At 33.6% G+C, this 16073-nt stretch overlaps 1 protein-coding gene across 1 annotated transcript; it reads right to left on the bottom strand.

The window, feature by feature from the left end:
- Window positions 1-8013: 8013 nt before the first annotated feature.
- LOC132565443 (uncharacterized) lies at window positions 8014-15985 on the bottom strand. Its single transcript, XM_060230083.1, has 8 exons — window positions 15848-15985; window positions 14064-14198; window positions 13420-13641; window positions 12436-12603; window positions 11918-12082; window positions 11210-11358; window positions 10877-11004; window positions 8014-10103 (listed from the first exon to the last, which is right to left on the bottom strand). Exons 1-8 carry the CDS (start codon window positions 15980-15982, stop codon window positions 9259-9261), a joined length of 1947 nt encoding a protein of 648 aa, XP_060086066.1. The 5' UTR covers window positions 15983-15985; the 3' UTR covers window positions 8014-9258.
- Between the last annotated feature and the right edge of the window lie 88 nt (window positions 15986-16073).

Genomic DNA, 16073 nt, shown 5'->3' with positions numbered 1-16073 from the left:
CTTTCTACAATATACACCTAAACACTTTCTCAATACATATCTGAACACTTTCTACAATATGCACCTAAACACTTTCTACAACATACACCTGAATACTTTCTACAATATACACATAAACACTTTCTCAATACATATCTGAACACTTTCTACAATATACACCTAAACACTTTCTACAATATACACCTAAACACTTTCTACAATATGCACCTAAACACTTTCTACAATATACACCTAAACACTTTCTACAATATACACCTAAACACTTTCTACAATATACACCTGAACACTTTCTACAATATACACCTGAATACTTTCTACAATATGCACCTAAACACTTTCTACAATATACACCTAAACACTTTCTACAATATACGCCTGAACACTTTCTACAACATACACCTAAACACTCTCTACAATATACACCTAAACACTTTCTACAACATACACTTAAACACTTTCTACAATATACACCTAAACACTTTCTACAATATGCACCTAAACACTTTCTACAATATACACATAAACACTTTCTACAATATACACCTAAACACTATCTACAACATACACCTGAATACTTTCTACAATATACACCTAAACACTTTCTCAATACATATCTGAACACTATCTACAATATGCACCTAAACACTATCTACAATATACACCTTAACACTTTCTACAATATGCACCTAAACACTCTCTACAATATGCACCTAAACACTATCTACAATATACACCTTAACACTTTCTACAATATGCACCTAAACACTCTCTACAATATGCACCTAAACACTCTCTACAATGTTCACCTGAGCACTCTCTAGTTGTGAGTATTTCTGTAACAAATACTAGTCAGTATGTAAGTCTCTTATCTAGTATGACTAGTCACTTAGATCTCCAGTTGATGTTATGCCTTTCAAATTTCTTGGATGATGAAATGCCCAAAAATGAACTATGCAGAAAATTGCAAAATGTACATTTTGTTGATAATATCCCTCTATACGGTAATTCGCCAGGATTAAAATGGATAGATCTGTCTACCAATAAACAGCAGCTCTTGCCAGTCCAAATAGCAAAACAAATGCAGTATTTTTTTTCAAATTGAAGTTACCATTATGTAGTTGGGGGACATTTATAAAGACGGCAATATTTCATAGAAAAGAACATGTCAGATTTTTAAATCTTGAGTAAATCTGAGTTCATTAGCAGTATTTATGAGGTGAGGGCTATAAGATATGATAAAGGAACCATTTTTCAATGTTCTTGGTGTAGAAATCGAGATAACACTAAACTTAGGTCATTCTCAGTGAACACCCTCATACCCCGTTAATGTGTTTTATGTATTGATTGCCACTAAAATCCATCGTGCTACATGAAATATAAAGACATATCAGCAAGGCAAACAGAACAAGAATCACATGAATGGATGAGTTAGGTAGAGAGTGGACTTGGGAACCACATGTAATATAGTGTAAAGTCATAGGGTGGAGCCAATGCCTTAGTTTATTAAGGTTAGGTGTTTACTGGCGTCCTTCGCTAAGATACCAATATGTATGCAGGGCATTTGGGGAATCAGAGAGAATTTGGAACAGTACATCATTAGCTATGATTGATGTAATCATTTAAGTTAATTGATTTCTTGATTCAGTTGTGAAAGAAAAAGTGAATTACTATGATAATAAGTAAAATAAATATCTAGTCCCTGGATATATAATTTAATGGTGTTTTCTCTCCAGTCATAACTAACATCAACATGATAATGGTATACTTGCCGAATTCACACAGATTATGTAGAATGTTTAGGATCCAATTTACAGTTTTAAGCTTGATTATCTGATATTAGATTACGATGATGTACATTCCAAATACGACAATGATATGGCAGAATAAGTGATATAATTCTGTGTATGAGGGCTGAGATTTACAAGCTGTAGTGAGAGAGAGATGCTTTGTGTAATTAACAAAACAGAACAAGTAACATCCAGTTCTCTTTCACTCAGTATCTTTACAGGAATTCATTCCTTATATATAAGCTGTGGTAATGCACCTGCCTTAACCTAGACGTCTGGGGTTCGATTCCCGGTACGGTGGTGAAAAGGTATGGGGTTATCTGTCCTATCACACAAGCTTTCCCCAGGTACTCCAGTTTCCTCCCACAGAGAGACCCCTCACAAGCTTCCATCCAGGCCAACAAGAGTGATTGATATAAGCTTGATTTGCTATTGTTGTTAAATAAAGTTTATCTAATATACGTAAGTAATGGACAATGGTACATCTTCAGCTGTGTCTGTACAGTGTGTGAGTTAGGTAACTGAACCAGACCCACCCATACTGGAGTGTAGTCAGTAAATATTATAATGTTCAGTTTAGATTGTATAACATCATCATTATCAATAGACATAAAACAGTAATAATACATAGAGATGTTCATTCTGAAGTGCAATACAAAATATTGTTTTTAGATGTGGTTCATTATTTCCATAATATATAAACATTTTTTTTCATTTCAGTAGAAAGAAAATAACATTTACATCCTGTAACTTTGTAGTGCAATATCGTCTTCATATCAAACAATAACATCCATTGTAATGACCCTGAGGGCATTTCTGGACATTTGGAATAAAAACAGAATTACGTAGGCTTTGAGTCCTTTTGTTTATATATAGATATTTTAGGCTTACCTAAAACTTTTCAAAGTTTGATATACCTACTATACATCTACATGTTTGAAGTTTTGTCGCTGCATAGAGACTATGGTGTTACTTTTCCATTGGAGCGTCGTGGTCAACATTTTCAAAGTTTTTCATGTAGATCCATTGCTTAAAGAAATAATAGAATTGGAAACACATTTGATAAAGCATAAGTGTTTTTATATGAACACTTGAGATGCTTTACAATTAGTTTTGCTACCTCAGTAGGTCTACATGGTTATTATCTTCCAGTCATGATAATCAAGCTGTGACATCATATTTTTCTATCATTTAGGTAACCATGTAAATACAGCTAGATGACATAATAGACATTTCAAAACTTTGTGTACAAAAACTCTTGAGACTCTGAAAATTTGAGATGTTAATAATTTGGATTTTTTTAAAGTTTTGCATTTACTTGTGGCTCTGTTTTTCATTAATCAAAATTAAATTGGAAATTTGAAATTTTTGGGGTAGGGCTGGAAGACATCAATTTCATTTAATTTTGCTTTAAAATTCCTTATTAACAAAGTGAGACAGGAGAAGTTTATATTATACATGATTCTTGTTGTTATCATCACTGTGTATCAATGGCTCTGTTGTCATAATTCACAATATAAAATGCATTTCCTCTGACAGTGGCGAGGAATGACTTGTAGTGTACTGAGTTTTAGTGTATGTTCCTAAGTGAGATTTTCTTTTGTTATGCATGTGCAGAGAATTTTATTCCTATATCCTAAACTATGTTGTACATGCTGGATACATTGTCTCATGAAATATATATATAAAAAATACATGTAAAATTATGATAGTATTCATCATGAGGTAATACAAAATTGTTGTGTAAGGATATAGATATACCAGGTAGTGTATATGAAATGTCATTGAACACCAGCTATATTCTGGTGCATGGCAAGTTTTGTTTTAAATAACATGTTCAGTAATGTTTAAGAGTACATTTTTTGCTATGAGATGGTTTGAATGAAGTTTTATTCAAACATTTTATCACAACACCTCAGGTCCAGTTTATGTGGATTTTAAAAAACTTTCTTGTTAACACTCAGACAAGTTAATGGCTGTTTACTCTGTAAAAAGTGTGTAATGCTTGAATCCTCTGTTTGTTATAGGACAGCAAGCAAAAGCATGAATTTCCTGAGATTTTAATTAAAATACCTGTTATATTCCAAACATTTTCTGAACAGTAGTGTTTAGACTGAAAATCATTTGTACCAGAGTTTCTTCATTGATTTGATAATACCCACAAATTAGTTCTAAGATATGGCAATCCAAATACAAGTGTTGATCATCTGGTCACATTGTTTGATTGTTATACATGTAAATGTATCTCACTGTGTTATTTGCTCAAACTTTGAATGTACAATACTGTACATATCGTAACAGCAGTCTTATTTTGGCACTTTTTCGTGCTGAAAATATTGCACTAAAATATGATTGTGGTAATTGCCATTTCTGAGCGTTGTGTACGTAGCGATCATAGTTTATGCACCTTTTCATCCATACGCTAATTTACCTTAACTGGCATTGTGCTAAAATTTGATTGGGACAATTTATGTATGTTTACAGAAATAGACTGTGGTTAGGATGTTGGACCTGGCCCCAGTTTCGTGAATCTTCCTTAATGCAAGGAAATCCTAAATACCATAGAAAAGCATTACATAATTAATGGAAAAACTTTCAAGGAAAATTTTCTATGGAGAGTTTTAGTTAAGGAAATTTCCTGATGTTATGTAATGTTTTCTATGGAGAGCTTTAGTTAAGGAAATTTCCTGATGTTATGTAATGTTTTCTATGGGCAGTTTTAGTTAAGGAAATTTCCTGATGTTATGTAATGTTTTCTATGGAGAGCTTTAGTTAAGGAAATTTCCTGATGTTATGTAATGTTTTCTATGGAGAGCTTTAGTTAAGGAAATTTCCTGATGTTATGTAATGTTTTCTATGGAGAGCTTTAGTTAAGGAAATTTCCTGATGTTATGTAATGTTTTCTATAGGCAGTTTTAGTTAAGGAAATTTCCTGATGTTATGTAATGTTTTCTATGGAGAGCTTTAGTTAAGGAAATTTCCTGATGTTATGTAATGTTTTCTATGGAGAGCTTTAGTTAAGGAAATTTCCTGATGTTATGTAATGTTTTCTATGGAGAGCTTTAGTTAAGGAAATTTCCTGATGTTATGTAATGTTTTCTATAGGCAGTTTTAGTTAAGGAAATTTCCTGATGTTATGTAATGTTTTCTATAGGCAGTTTTAGTTAAGGAAATTTCCTGATGGTATGTAATGTTTTCTATGGGCAGTTTTAGTTAAGGAAATTTCCTGATGTTATGTAATGTTTTCTATGGAGAGCTTTAGTTAAGGAAATTTCCTGATGTTATGTAATGTTTTCTATGGAGAGCTTTAGTTAAGGAAATTTCCTGATGTTATGTAATGTTTTCTATGGGCAGTTTTAGTTAAGGAAAGTTCCTTAGCTTATGTTATGCCTTGCTATGGGCAATTTTAGTTAAGGAAAATTTGTTAAGTGAAGGATGATTCATGAAACTGGGACCTGCAAATGCAGTATTTTTTTTAGATCTTCATGCAAAGCAGGTTCATTGGCAGAATAATAGAAACTAAATTAAGAGTACTAAATACTTTTTATAAATCCTTGACATATGAAAATATGTAACCAGACTGTTTTGAGTTTCCATTCATCAAAAGTATATTATGAATTTGGAATAGGTTTCGTTATCCCCTATTCTTTTGGAATGTTTGACAAGAGTTTGCACAGTTTTCCAAATAAAGATGTGGCTGTCATTGTTTGACTAAGTATACAGGTGATGTTTTAGGTAACAATACATATTACCACGTTTATATTGTACTAGTTTTTTGGTTATGAAAGCTCTTGTATTTTTGGAGTTCTTTGAAGTACGCAATTTGGAATTTTTTATTCTATCACTAATATATTACTGCTTTATGGAATATTTCTAAAGATCTTGTTTGATAAAAAAACATTACAGTAGTATACTTTTATGTTTACCTGACAGGTGAAAAAAGATATGACATATCAGGTTATTTGAAGAAATAGGCTGCCAGGTATTTGGAAAAATAGAATTTTTCCGTCTTGGTTAAATGATGATCAGTGAATGTGGTCTGTTGTGTTATATTATGTAAGTGCTGTTGTTTATTTGTAATTGTTTTATTGTAAATTAAATATGATCATATACTAAAGAGGGCTTTTTCTTGTGATATCCTCATCTTTCATCTCAACTGGTAGCAAACATCTATATGATCTGACATTTGTAAGTTATTCTGTTTGTTAGGATTTGTATGTCCTGCCATCTGTCTGTCTGTTATACTTAGGCGTTGTATGTCCTGTCATCTGTCTGTCTGTTATACTTCAGCTTTGTATGTCCTGTCATCTGTCTGTCTGTTATACTTAGGCTTTGTATGTCCAGCCATCTGTCTGTCTGTTATACTTAGGCTTTGTATGTCCTGCCATCTGTCTGTCTGTCATACTTAGGCTTTGTATGTCCAGCCATCTGTCTGTCTGTTATACTTAGGCTTTGTATGTCCTGCCATCTGTCTGTCTGTTATACTTAGGCTTTGTATGTCCTGCCATCTGTCTGTCTGTCATACTTAGGCTTTGTATGTCCTGCCATCTGTCTGTCTGTTAAACTTAGGCTTTGTATGTCCAGCCATCTGTCTGTCTGTTATACTTAGGATTTGTATGTCCTGTCATCTGTCTGTCTGTTATACTAGGCTTTGTATGTCCTGTCATCTGTCTGTCTGTTATACTTAGGCTTTGTATGTCCTGTCATCTGTCTGCCTGTTATACTTAGGCTTTGTATGTCCTGTCATCTGTCTGTCTGTTATACTTAGGCGTTGTATGTCCAGTCATCTGTCTGTCTGTTATACTTAGGCTTTTTATGTCCTGCCATCTGTCTGTCTGTTATACTTAGGCTTTGTATGTCCTGTCATCTGTCTGTCTGTTATATTTTGTATGTTCTGCCAAGTTTATGTCTGTTCCGTGTTAACACTTAACCTGTTTTATATAACAGGGAGACAGATCCAGGAACAAGGTCACTGTTGCTTCCCTTTGATACAATATATATACTACTAGTTATTTAATACTGTAACTGGTTTTAATCAACATGGTAAATTCCAGATCAAATTCTATAATACAGTAACCAATATTTGTCACTACTCAACTGCCTCAGTTTTTTACTGACCATAATCAAATAATGGGCTATTTACATCATCTAGCTTGTCAGAAAAGTAAAATAACTGCCAGGCAGCCATTTTGGATTTAAATGGTGAAAGTTAGTTATCCCTATTTCTTAAGGACTGGATGGATCTTTCTCAAATTTCAAATGTAGGTTTTCTCTGGTCTTTCATTGTGCTGTTTTGCTTTTGAGATTGATCAGAAAAGCAAATTTGAAGATAGGTGGCCTTTTTTCATTTTGAAAATGAGTTTGTTATGGTTACTTCTCAAAAAGTGTGTGGATTTTTCACTTTCATATATTCATATCATACACTTTTGGTCCCTATTTATGTCCTTTTCATTTTGTCACTGATAAAAGAAGCATAGTGACTGACAGGAATTTCAGAATAAGTTCCCCATACCTTTGTAATGTTATCTGTTCAGCTAAAGTTTGCACAAGTTAGGTAAATATGATTTTTTTTTTTTCAATTTTGTTCAATTTTTTAGTAGTTTTCACTCAGTTACAATTTAGCACTTGTTATCTTCTGGAGAGGTATTATAGGTACCTATATATTTCTAGTATAGTTTTTAAGGGCAAATTTATTGAACATTAAAATCTCACTATTTTATGCAAATTTTGATTTGTTACTATGGCAACAATGTATGCAAAAACAAATCAATGCCTGCATAATAGTTTTGGGGATGTGCTAAAAGTTACATAAACAAGTTATTTCAGTTTATTGCGGTACAAAATGTCCCAAACCATATATCACTCAATCATTCTTTACATATATTCTGTTCCTGTGATATTTCATTGCCCCTAAAAAAATCTAGGACTTCTCAGCAAAGCAAAATGGCTGACAGGTGGCCATCTTGTCATTAGATTCTAAATAATTTAATAAACTAACAATCATTGGATCACTTGTCTATATAAAGATATGTAAGTGTTTATCTACCTATAACACTGTTTAATTGATCTTCAATACAGATTACTGTGGGTGGTTAGAGTTTACCTGTTGATTGTCAATCATAGGTAAAACATAGAATATAACTTTAGGACTACACTAGCGTAATAACATGACTAGAAATAGTCCGGACCCGAGACATTCACAAACAATACTTTCAACACTTATCTCTTTCTTATAAAATTTATTGCTCTATGTAATGTATAATCAGTATGAGCACCAATGTAAAACATGTACACAAATGTTCTGTCATTTGATGACCACGTACAAGATAGAGAGAATTATGGATGAAAATAGGACTTTAAATGATCTGACAATGAACATGATGTGTACAGAACTAATAATGAACATGATGTGTACAGAACTAATAATGAACATGATGTGTACAGAACTAATAATGAACATGATGTGTATAGAACTGATAAGAATGTTAAAGAAATAATGTTAATGATTTCGTTATGACAAATACACGTATCTTTAGAATGGTTTTAGAACTATTTTATTCCCTGATCAATTTATTAACATCAATTAATACATTGAAAAAAAGTCCCAAAACGCCCTCCTCCCCCTCAAATAAAATAAAAATATATCTATTAACCTTTCAGCTTGCTCTTAATACCTTTTTGTAATACCAGATTAGCTCTAATCCAATGTCTCCAATTTGATATCAAAGTTTATTTCTAAACTCTTCCATTTATTATCATTTTATGACACAGCAAAATAAGACAATTTTTAAGATAATATAATGATCATATAAATATACCTAAACTAAGTAATGGAAAATGACTAAACATGTATTGCTATGCAATGCATATATTACACCATAAATGAATATGAAAGCCTGTGTATACAAATCTAACATTGGACAGACAACAACACTATTTAAAGAAGAGGGAATATTAAGTACATTTTTTATCAAAAGCACTGTCATAAATGAACTACATGAGTTGGCACTAATTTAGATCTTCAAATTAAATAAATTCAAGGTTTGTATAACAACTGTTTTATTTGTTTAGGTTTTCGAGATTCTGATGACATTAATCACACAAGCATATGTCTCTCATGACATAAGTTACCATGTGACTCAATTTACCTTGTGATATCATTAGACTTAATATACCTTGTGATATCATTAGACTTAATATACCTTGTGATATCATTAGACTTAATATACCTTGTGATATCATTAGACTTAATATACCTTGTGATATCATTAGACTTAATATACCTTGTGATATCATTAGACTTAATATACCTTGTGATATCATTCCGGATGTTATCTTAGGGAAAATTCTGAAAAAAAGTACAACTCACCAAAAAATATTTAATGAATGATAATTGATGTAAACTTTTATGATATGTTTAAAAGATGATACACTTTATTTTAATGTTTGATATCATTTCTGTCCATGATAATCAATTGTTCCCTGCACGTTTTTCAAAAGCTTTGACAGAGTCTTTCACTGAACATCTTGCTGTTTCCTCTTTGTTTTCACTTGTCTCCTGCTTTGTGATTGGTTCCTTGTCATTTGATTGTTTGTCACAAGGTGTTTTATTGGCTGAGCCTGATTGGTCATTGGCATTCTCTTGTTCTATTTGATCCTCTGTGTTTTGAATTTCAAACTCGTACTGTTCTAGTTCTTCTTGGTCTTCTGTATCCAGCTCATCCAGAAGACTTCCCGTCAAATTTACAGAACCTTTCCCTTTGCCTCGTGATTTTGTCTTCCGTAAATTACGCTGTTTTCCCAGAGGTCTCTGCATGCCATGGATTGCGTCTTGCTCCGACCCAGAACTTGACTCTGTGGTAAAACTGCTTCCACTGTTGTCTCCCTTAAATGAGAGCCTTTCTATTGTGTTGAGACTTGATCGTAACTGCCGGAGAGCAGGACTTCCGATTAATCCTGGCCGAGATGCATCATGGGATACAGCATCACGTAGACTATGATTGATAAATGTTGGCTTCGGAGGAGGTTCAGGCTTTTTCTGTTTCACCTCTCCTTTAAGACCCTTTGTAAACAAGCCTTTATCCGAGTCTGATGACTGGGATCCTGATTTATCAGTCTGACATACTGACACTCGCACTTGTTTCTCAACAGCTGCCTTAGTGCCATTTTTCTCATGTTCCTTTGGTGACTCTGGGTTGGAGGATGAGCTGGTTTGAGTGTCAAGGTCACAGCTTTCATTAGAATTGGATTCCTCTAAAGGGACATAGGAATACAAACTTTTTTTCTGGTCATCAGTACTACTGTCTTTAGACAAACCTGTAACAAACATAACTACATGAATTCATACAAATGGGACACAGTTTCTGCATTTCATAGAGATATTTTGGAGGTGGGTAGATGTCTAGAGAGTGAGAATGTGCTTAGCAACCTTTCCTCCACATATTCTACATCTTTGATACACCAGGGGTTATGATCACTTTGCTCTCTGCACCCCTGGAACATGTCATGGCAAATTTGAAGGCACAAGTGAGATAATTTGATTGGTACCAGGAGAAAAAAAACTGACCAATCACAGACTGATACGCTCCTTTTGAAGTTTACAAAGGAGCAACACCCAACTGCAAGCCATTATAAAACACTGTTATGCAACCTTGAGATTTGTTTGATGTACACTATAGGATTGTTTTGACCTTGTCTACATAGTGTCATACATGGAACCTTCCATTTTGCCATGACATATTCCAAGGGTGCAGAGAGCAAAAGTGATTGTAGCCCTGTAGTATAGAGGATGCTTATTCTACCAAAACTTTTCCATCAAAAATTAACAAAGGCTTATTAATTTGGTATGCACAGTACAAAACTTAATTTCTGTATAGTATACTCCAACATCCAGAAATCTAGTATACATATATCACAAATGGTTGGTAACATGATAACATAATGTTTTGTGAACCTAATATATTTGAAGGTCGTGTTTTACCATCCAGTGAGCTACTCGTATATAAATTTGGAATAGCAGGTGACCTAACCTACAAGATACTACCTTAGAAAAGGTTTCCTTGATAATAAACAGGAGATATTCACTGTACCTTTGATGCTGTCCATTTCCACCTTTTTAGCTTGAAAACTGCTGGCCTTGGCTACTGAACAGGTCGCTTGGTCGGGGTCTCCTCTCTGGATCTGTAGCTGGCGGAAAATCTCCATTTCTAGGTGTGACCTGCCATGGAGACCAATACTTCATCTTAGATAAAACTTTGCGTGATAATATGTACAAAATCATACAACTCTATTCACTTTAATAGTTTTCACTATATCTTCTGGTCTAACATTCCGTTCACTTTTCTATCATTGTAGATGTAAATATCACTACCAGACTCCATTAGTCAGTACCCAACATGATACAGGTGAGATGCTTTACTCACTTAAGCTGTTTCTCCTTTTCCTGAGACAGCAGGTCAACGTCAGTATTGTCGGTCTTGAGAAGCTGGGCTAGATAGGGTTCTTGTGAGTACAGGTAATCCTCAATCTGCTGTACACGCTGGTCAAGGCGTTCCTCTTCTCCCTGCTGAATCTGCAGAATAACACAACCCAATTATTATAAAATCACTTTAAATATATTACCTCAAAAACAATACCCTGTAAAAAAAATAAGAAAACCTCCTATTGAATCTTAATTAAATATCTAAATAATTCTTGCACAATGACAAAACCAAAAGGAACCCCTTTGTTCCATCAAAATGTACCTTGGTACTAATTTGTGGTACTGGATCCTGTAGTAATAACAGGACAGAAACTCCCTCCTAATGTTCTGACAGTGAAGAAAAAATCTTGATAAAACCCTCATTCTAACTTTACCCCATTTCCTAAATATCCATTTAATCAGTACATATACCTTTGTAAAGAAGTCCAGTTTTATCCGAAAGATTCAAAGACCTCTATTTTCCCTCATTCTGACATGAATTCATCACTACTGAATTGCCCAGGGGCAGGTATCACTTTCTTGGCCTGTTTCACAAATTGAGATATAACTTTCAACAGATCCTTATTTGGAGTTATTATAAATGCTTTTGTTTGTAAGATTCATCAGTGTTACACTGTGTTGATGATAATAAAGGATTGGTTTATCTAACCTCCGAGCCCCCACTAGATATGCCATCATCCCCAACTCCATAAGTTCCATCCGAGTCCGTCAGGTATCCTGTAGGTTTCTCCGGAAGACTATGCAATCCTGACAGAGCATTTATTCGGAAATATAACTCATCCACTTGGTATTCAATCTCTACCATGATGAACTCCTGTAATCAAAATGGTTTATCTTTACTAATACACATTTCATTCACCAGTTTTTTCCAATATATTTTACTAATTCCATTTTTCTAAAAATCTTGGTCAGGTTTTCAATCTTCATGTTAAAATGACTTAAGATTACTATCACATGTTTTACAAAATTTTCTGAATGGTTACGTCAATGTTATTTTCAATTCTTTTCTAAACTGAGGATGCATCATCAAAATACAAAAAATGAAAATCAGTTCTGGATTAAACAAAATACTTGAAATTTAGATGTTGAAAATGTGACAAAAATATTTGCAAGTATGAGATAATTGGTTTACTTTATAATAGGTAATTAATGGGAGGAAGTACTTACAGCTGGCAGGACATTTTCTGGCTCATGTACTGGGGGTTCATACTGGATACCAGTCCACATCAGGAACTGTTTCCAGTAAAATAACAGCGCATCCCGTCCATTCATTGCAAGAATGTCCCCCTGTTTTCTACGGTAAACTCTGAATCTCAAGGACAGGAAGGCTATTACCTACATAGACACAAATCAGAAAATTAACTTTTTTATTGAAAAAAGAAATTCACCAAATGATTGGCCTCACAACTACCCTAACTAAGCTCATCACATTACCTATTAATGTAAGGTATACTAGGTTATAGAAACTACACTCTGATCAATAATCATAAATGATTATAACTTCTGTCACATTTTGATTTTCACTCATTCACAAAAAAACAAAACAAAAAAAAACATGGAAATACCAACTTGTGAACAGATTCATAATCCAAACTCGAATTCAACAAGCTTATTCAACAAATTGTAGTCCTGATCCAATATCTGAACTTAAATTCCTATGATTAATTGTGCAGAAGGTCTGGACAAGGTTTTTAACAAAATATAAAAAAAAATAGGTCAAATGTCAAAATGTAGGTCAGAGTGACTTGCTTTTGATACACAACGCACTGTTTCACCAAAGTGAACCTGAATCCAACTAAGAAGTTTCAGTGATTAGTAGTGTGGAAAAGGGGGCTTTGATAAGCTTTTTTCATTGATGTCAGTCAGAGCTGAAACTATAGTCCACTTCCATTCCCAGTTTAGAACTAATAAAACTAAGGCAAAATATGAATAAAAGAAAGATTTACATGGAGACTACAGAAAAAATACAACAAGAGAAGACCAGGTATTCCAAAAGAGTAAGCGGCTTCTGCTTCATCAACAACGTCCACCATGTAAATCTTAGTCAATCCAAGTGAGTAATGTTATGCTTACAAATAATATCAAACAGCAATGGAACCATTAGGAAAACTAATCAGTATATCAATATAAGTCAGTCATCCTCAGACTTACGTAAGAGGTGAGAAATCCTGTAAAGAACACACAAAAACACAAGACGAAGATACGCAGGAAGTAAGACGTCATGTGCTCTGAGCTGGGATGTTGATAATGTCCGGTCATCAGCGACATCAAAGTAAACAGCGTTGTCCAGAAGTCGTGGAATGACCAGCAGAAAGCACCAAACAAGAGAAGTCCAAGACTGGAGAAAGCAAAGAACAATCCCACAAACAACGCCTGAGGGAAAAAATAAACAGTGTGATAATATCACCAACTCATTTCATCAGGTCCACCTGATATGGGTCATATCATGACTTGCTCAAATCACGGAAAATTGTGGATGAAAATGGTTCATAATTATTTAACTAAAGTTATAAATGTCAGATCAGTTTTGGGAAGTTGAGTGATCAAACCAATTCCTAAAAAATAACACAATACTTATATTGAAATACATGTACATACAAAACCTGTTCACTTATCATATGACCTTGACATTACATGACATGATGTATGCATAGGGGACATGATCAAGGGAGATAATTTGAATGTTTCCATAGAGTCTCGGGTAATTACTTAAAGACTTAATTGTTCAATATTGTATGGAAATATCAGAAACAATTTAATGTATCTGGGTAATATTTCTGACAAATACTACTTACAGTGAATATAATGATCTCTTTATGTGCTCGTCTGTAGATATTCCCAAATAAAGCAAACAGTTTGTTGTATCTTAGCAACCTCAGTGATTTGATAAACACAAGAAACAAAACAACTCCAACTTGAGCTCGAAGTATCTGTAGCAAAAGAAAATAATTATATGATATTAAAACATACAATATATATATACCTGGTTAATCATTGTTATTGCAGCCACAGTAAATGCATGCAACTGCTAAAATTTACCCAGTAAGTTGTCTTTTATCTATAACAAAAGACAAAATCAGAAAAAATAAGGAAAAACCTTATCCCTGTGCTTCAGTAATTCTTATTTAATCTGCATAAATATCATGGCAAAAAAACGCAAGATAGATACAAGTAATTTCAACAAAATCAATTGCATTCCAAAGCCACAGTGCCTACAAAGGAGCATCTGCTTTATAGAAAATCTCTTATCAGAGTCTTACAATAGAAGGAAGGGTGAAGAAAGACAACGGTTGCTTCGGGCTTGTCACTTTTCTGTCTCAAGCCAAAAAGGAATTTATATCTTAAGACACTGAACATGTATTCTATTTATCCTTCAGCATTTACTGACAACTCAGACTATCGAAATATCAGCATTGCTTTAATCAATCTTTGTTTACCGCAATTTGATGATGAATTTGGCCTGATGGAGTAAACTAGAACCATTGCTTTGTACAGAAAGGTAATTACAAAGTTTGACGAATATATTCAATAATCTTATAATTTTACTTAAATAGACATCTTCATTACAACAAATAAAATTGCTTACAGTAATATACATTTTTAAATGTAATACTGTAAAAGATCTCAATTTTGTGTGGTTCTTATTTTCATTTTTTTAACAGTTGTATTTCAATGATGATTTCTGATGAAAATACTTTATCAACTGGTTTTATGCTCCATTTATGTATTGATTCTGGAAATCATCCAAGTGAGATAAGGACAGTGAAAATTTACCAATTTAATTATAAACTGCGTACATAACTTTGAATATGATTTTCAATAGCCAATACAGGTAGAAATTCACAAGAATATGTATAACCATATTGCTGTTTTCAAACAAAATTCTTCACATCAACAGAGCGAAAAATGTATCGTATGAAATTTTAAAAAATATTTCAACCCTGAAAATTGATTCCACCTGAAAAAAAAAATAACAAGATGTATCTATGAAACACGATGCCCGTGGCTGCAACAAAATTGTGAAGTCTGACATTAAAACTGTACTGTGTAAGGCATATGCTAATTGCATTTTTGCTTTGTGAAACACTTACAACTTCGTTGTGATCTGAACTTACACTCATGCACAAAATGTGTTTGCATAGGGAGATAATGAGCAAAAATTGTTCAACATGTGTAACCAATGCAGAGATAATGAATGGAAACTGAATTATTGGAAATTTTCTGAGTTCAAGGGGCATAACTCAGTCAAATATTTAAACCTACCTCTTACAGTGCTATAGTTATGGCCAATGTTAAAAATTTTCAAATGTGAGACAAAGGTCACAGGTTATGGGCAAGGTTAAAGTTGACAAGAGACAATAAAACAATCAAGGGGAATACAAATTTACAGCATTTAAGTAAATCATCGAGAGATTTTGATGAATTAATTTAGCTTTAATTACAATTACAATTTAATAGTTTTCTGTTACTGCCAAATACAGAAAATTGTGTGGAATCCGAAAATGATAGTGTATGCAGGATAAATGAATATGATATATTCATAGCCACAAGAAATCTATAACAATGTTCTTGTACCTACCTCATCAAACACAGCAAGGAAGGACACGTCTACAAATTGTTCAAAGTAGGTACTGCGCATGTTTTCCAAAGACTCCCACACTAGTATAAATCTGTACAGGTAACAGCTGATGTAGCCGAGGGACAGGGTCACCATCAAACACTGGAATTATGTAATGGTTTACAGTGATACACAAGAAATATAAATCTGTACAGGTAACAGCTGATGTAGCCGAGGGACAGGGTCA

This window comes from Ylistrum balloti, unplaced genomic scaffold (assembly GCF_031769215.1).
Source record: "Ylistrum balloti isolate Yb309-2 unplaced genomic scaffold, AGI_CSIRO_Ybal_v1 Utg369724, whole genome shotgun sequence".
Taxonomy (NCBI): Eukaryota; Metazoa; Mollusca; class Bivalvia; order Pectinida; family Pectinidae; genus Ylistrum; species Ylistrum balloti.
Note: the sequence above shows the minus strand (reverse complement) of the source record. Positions and strands in the feature narration are given on the sequence as shown.

Excerpts from the sequence above, each read along its gene's own strand:
- LOC132565443 (XM_060230083.1), bottom strand. The coding sequence starts at position 15,982 with ATGGTGACCCTGTCCCTCGGCTACATCAGCTGTTACCTGTACAGATTT. Across the intron at positions 13,642-14,063 it reads AAGAGATCATTATATTCACT|GCGTTGTTTGTGGGATTGTT; the intron begins GTAAGTAGTATT and ends TTTTTCCCTCAG. Across the intron at positions 10,104-10,876 it reads GGAAATGGACAGCATCAAAG|GTTTGTCTAAAGACAGTAGT; the intron begins GTACAGTGAATA and ends TGTTTGTTACAG.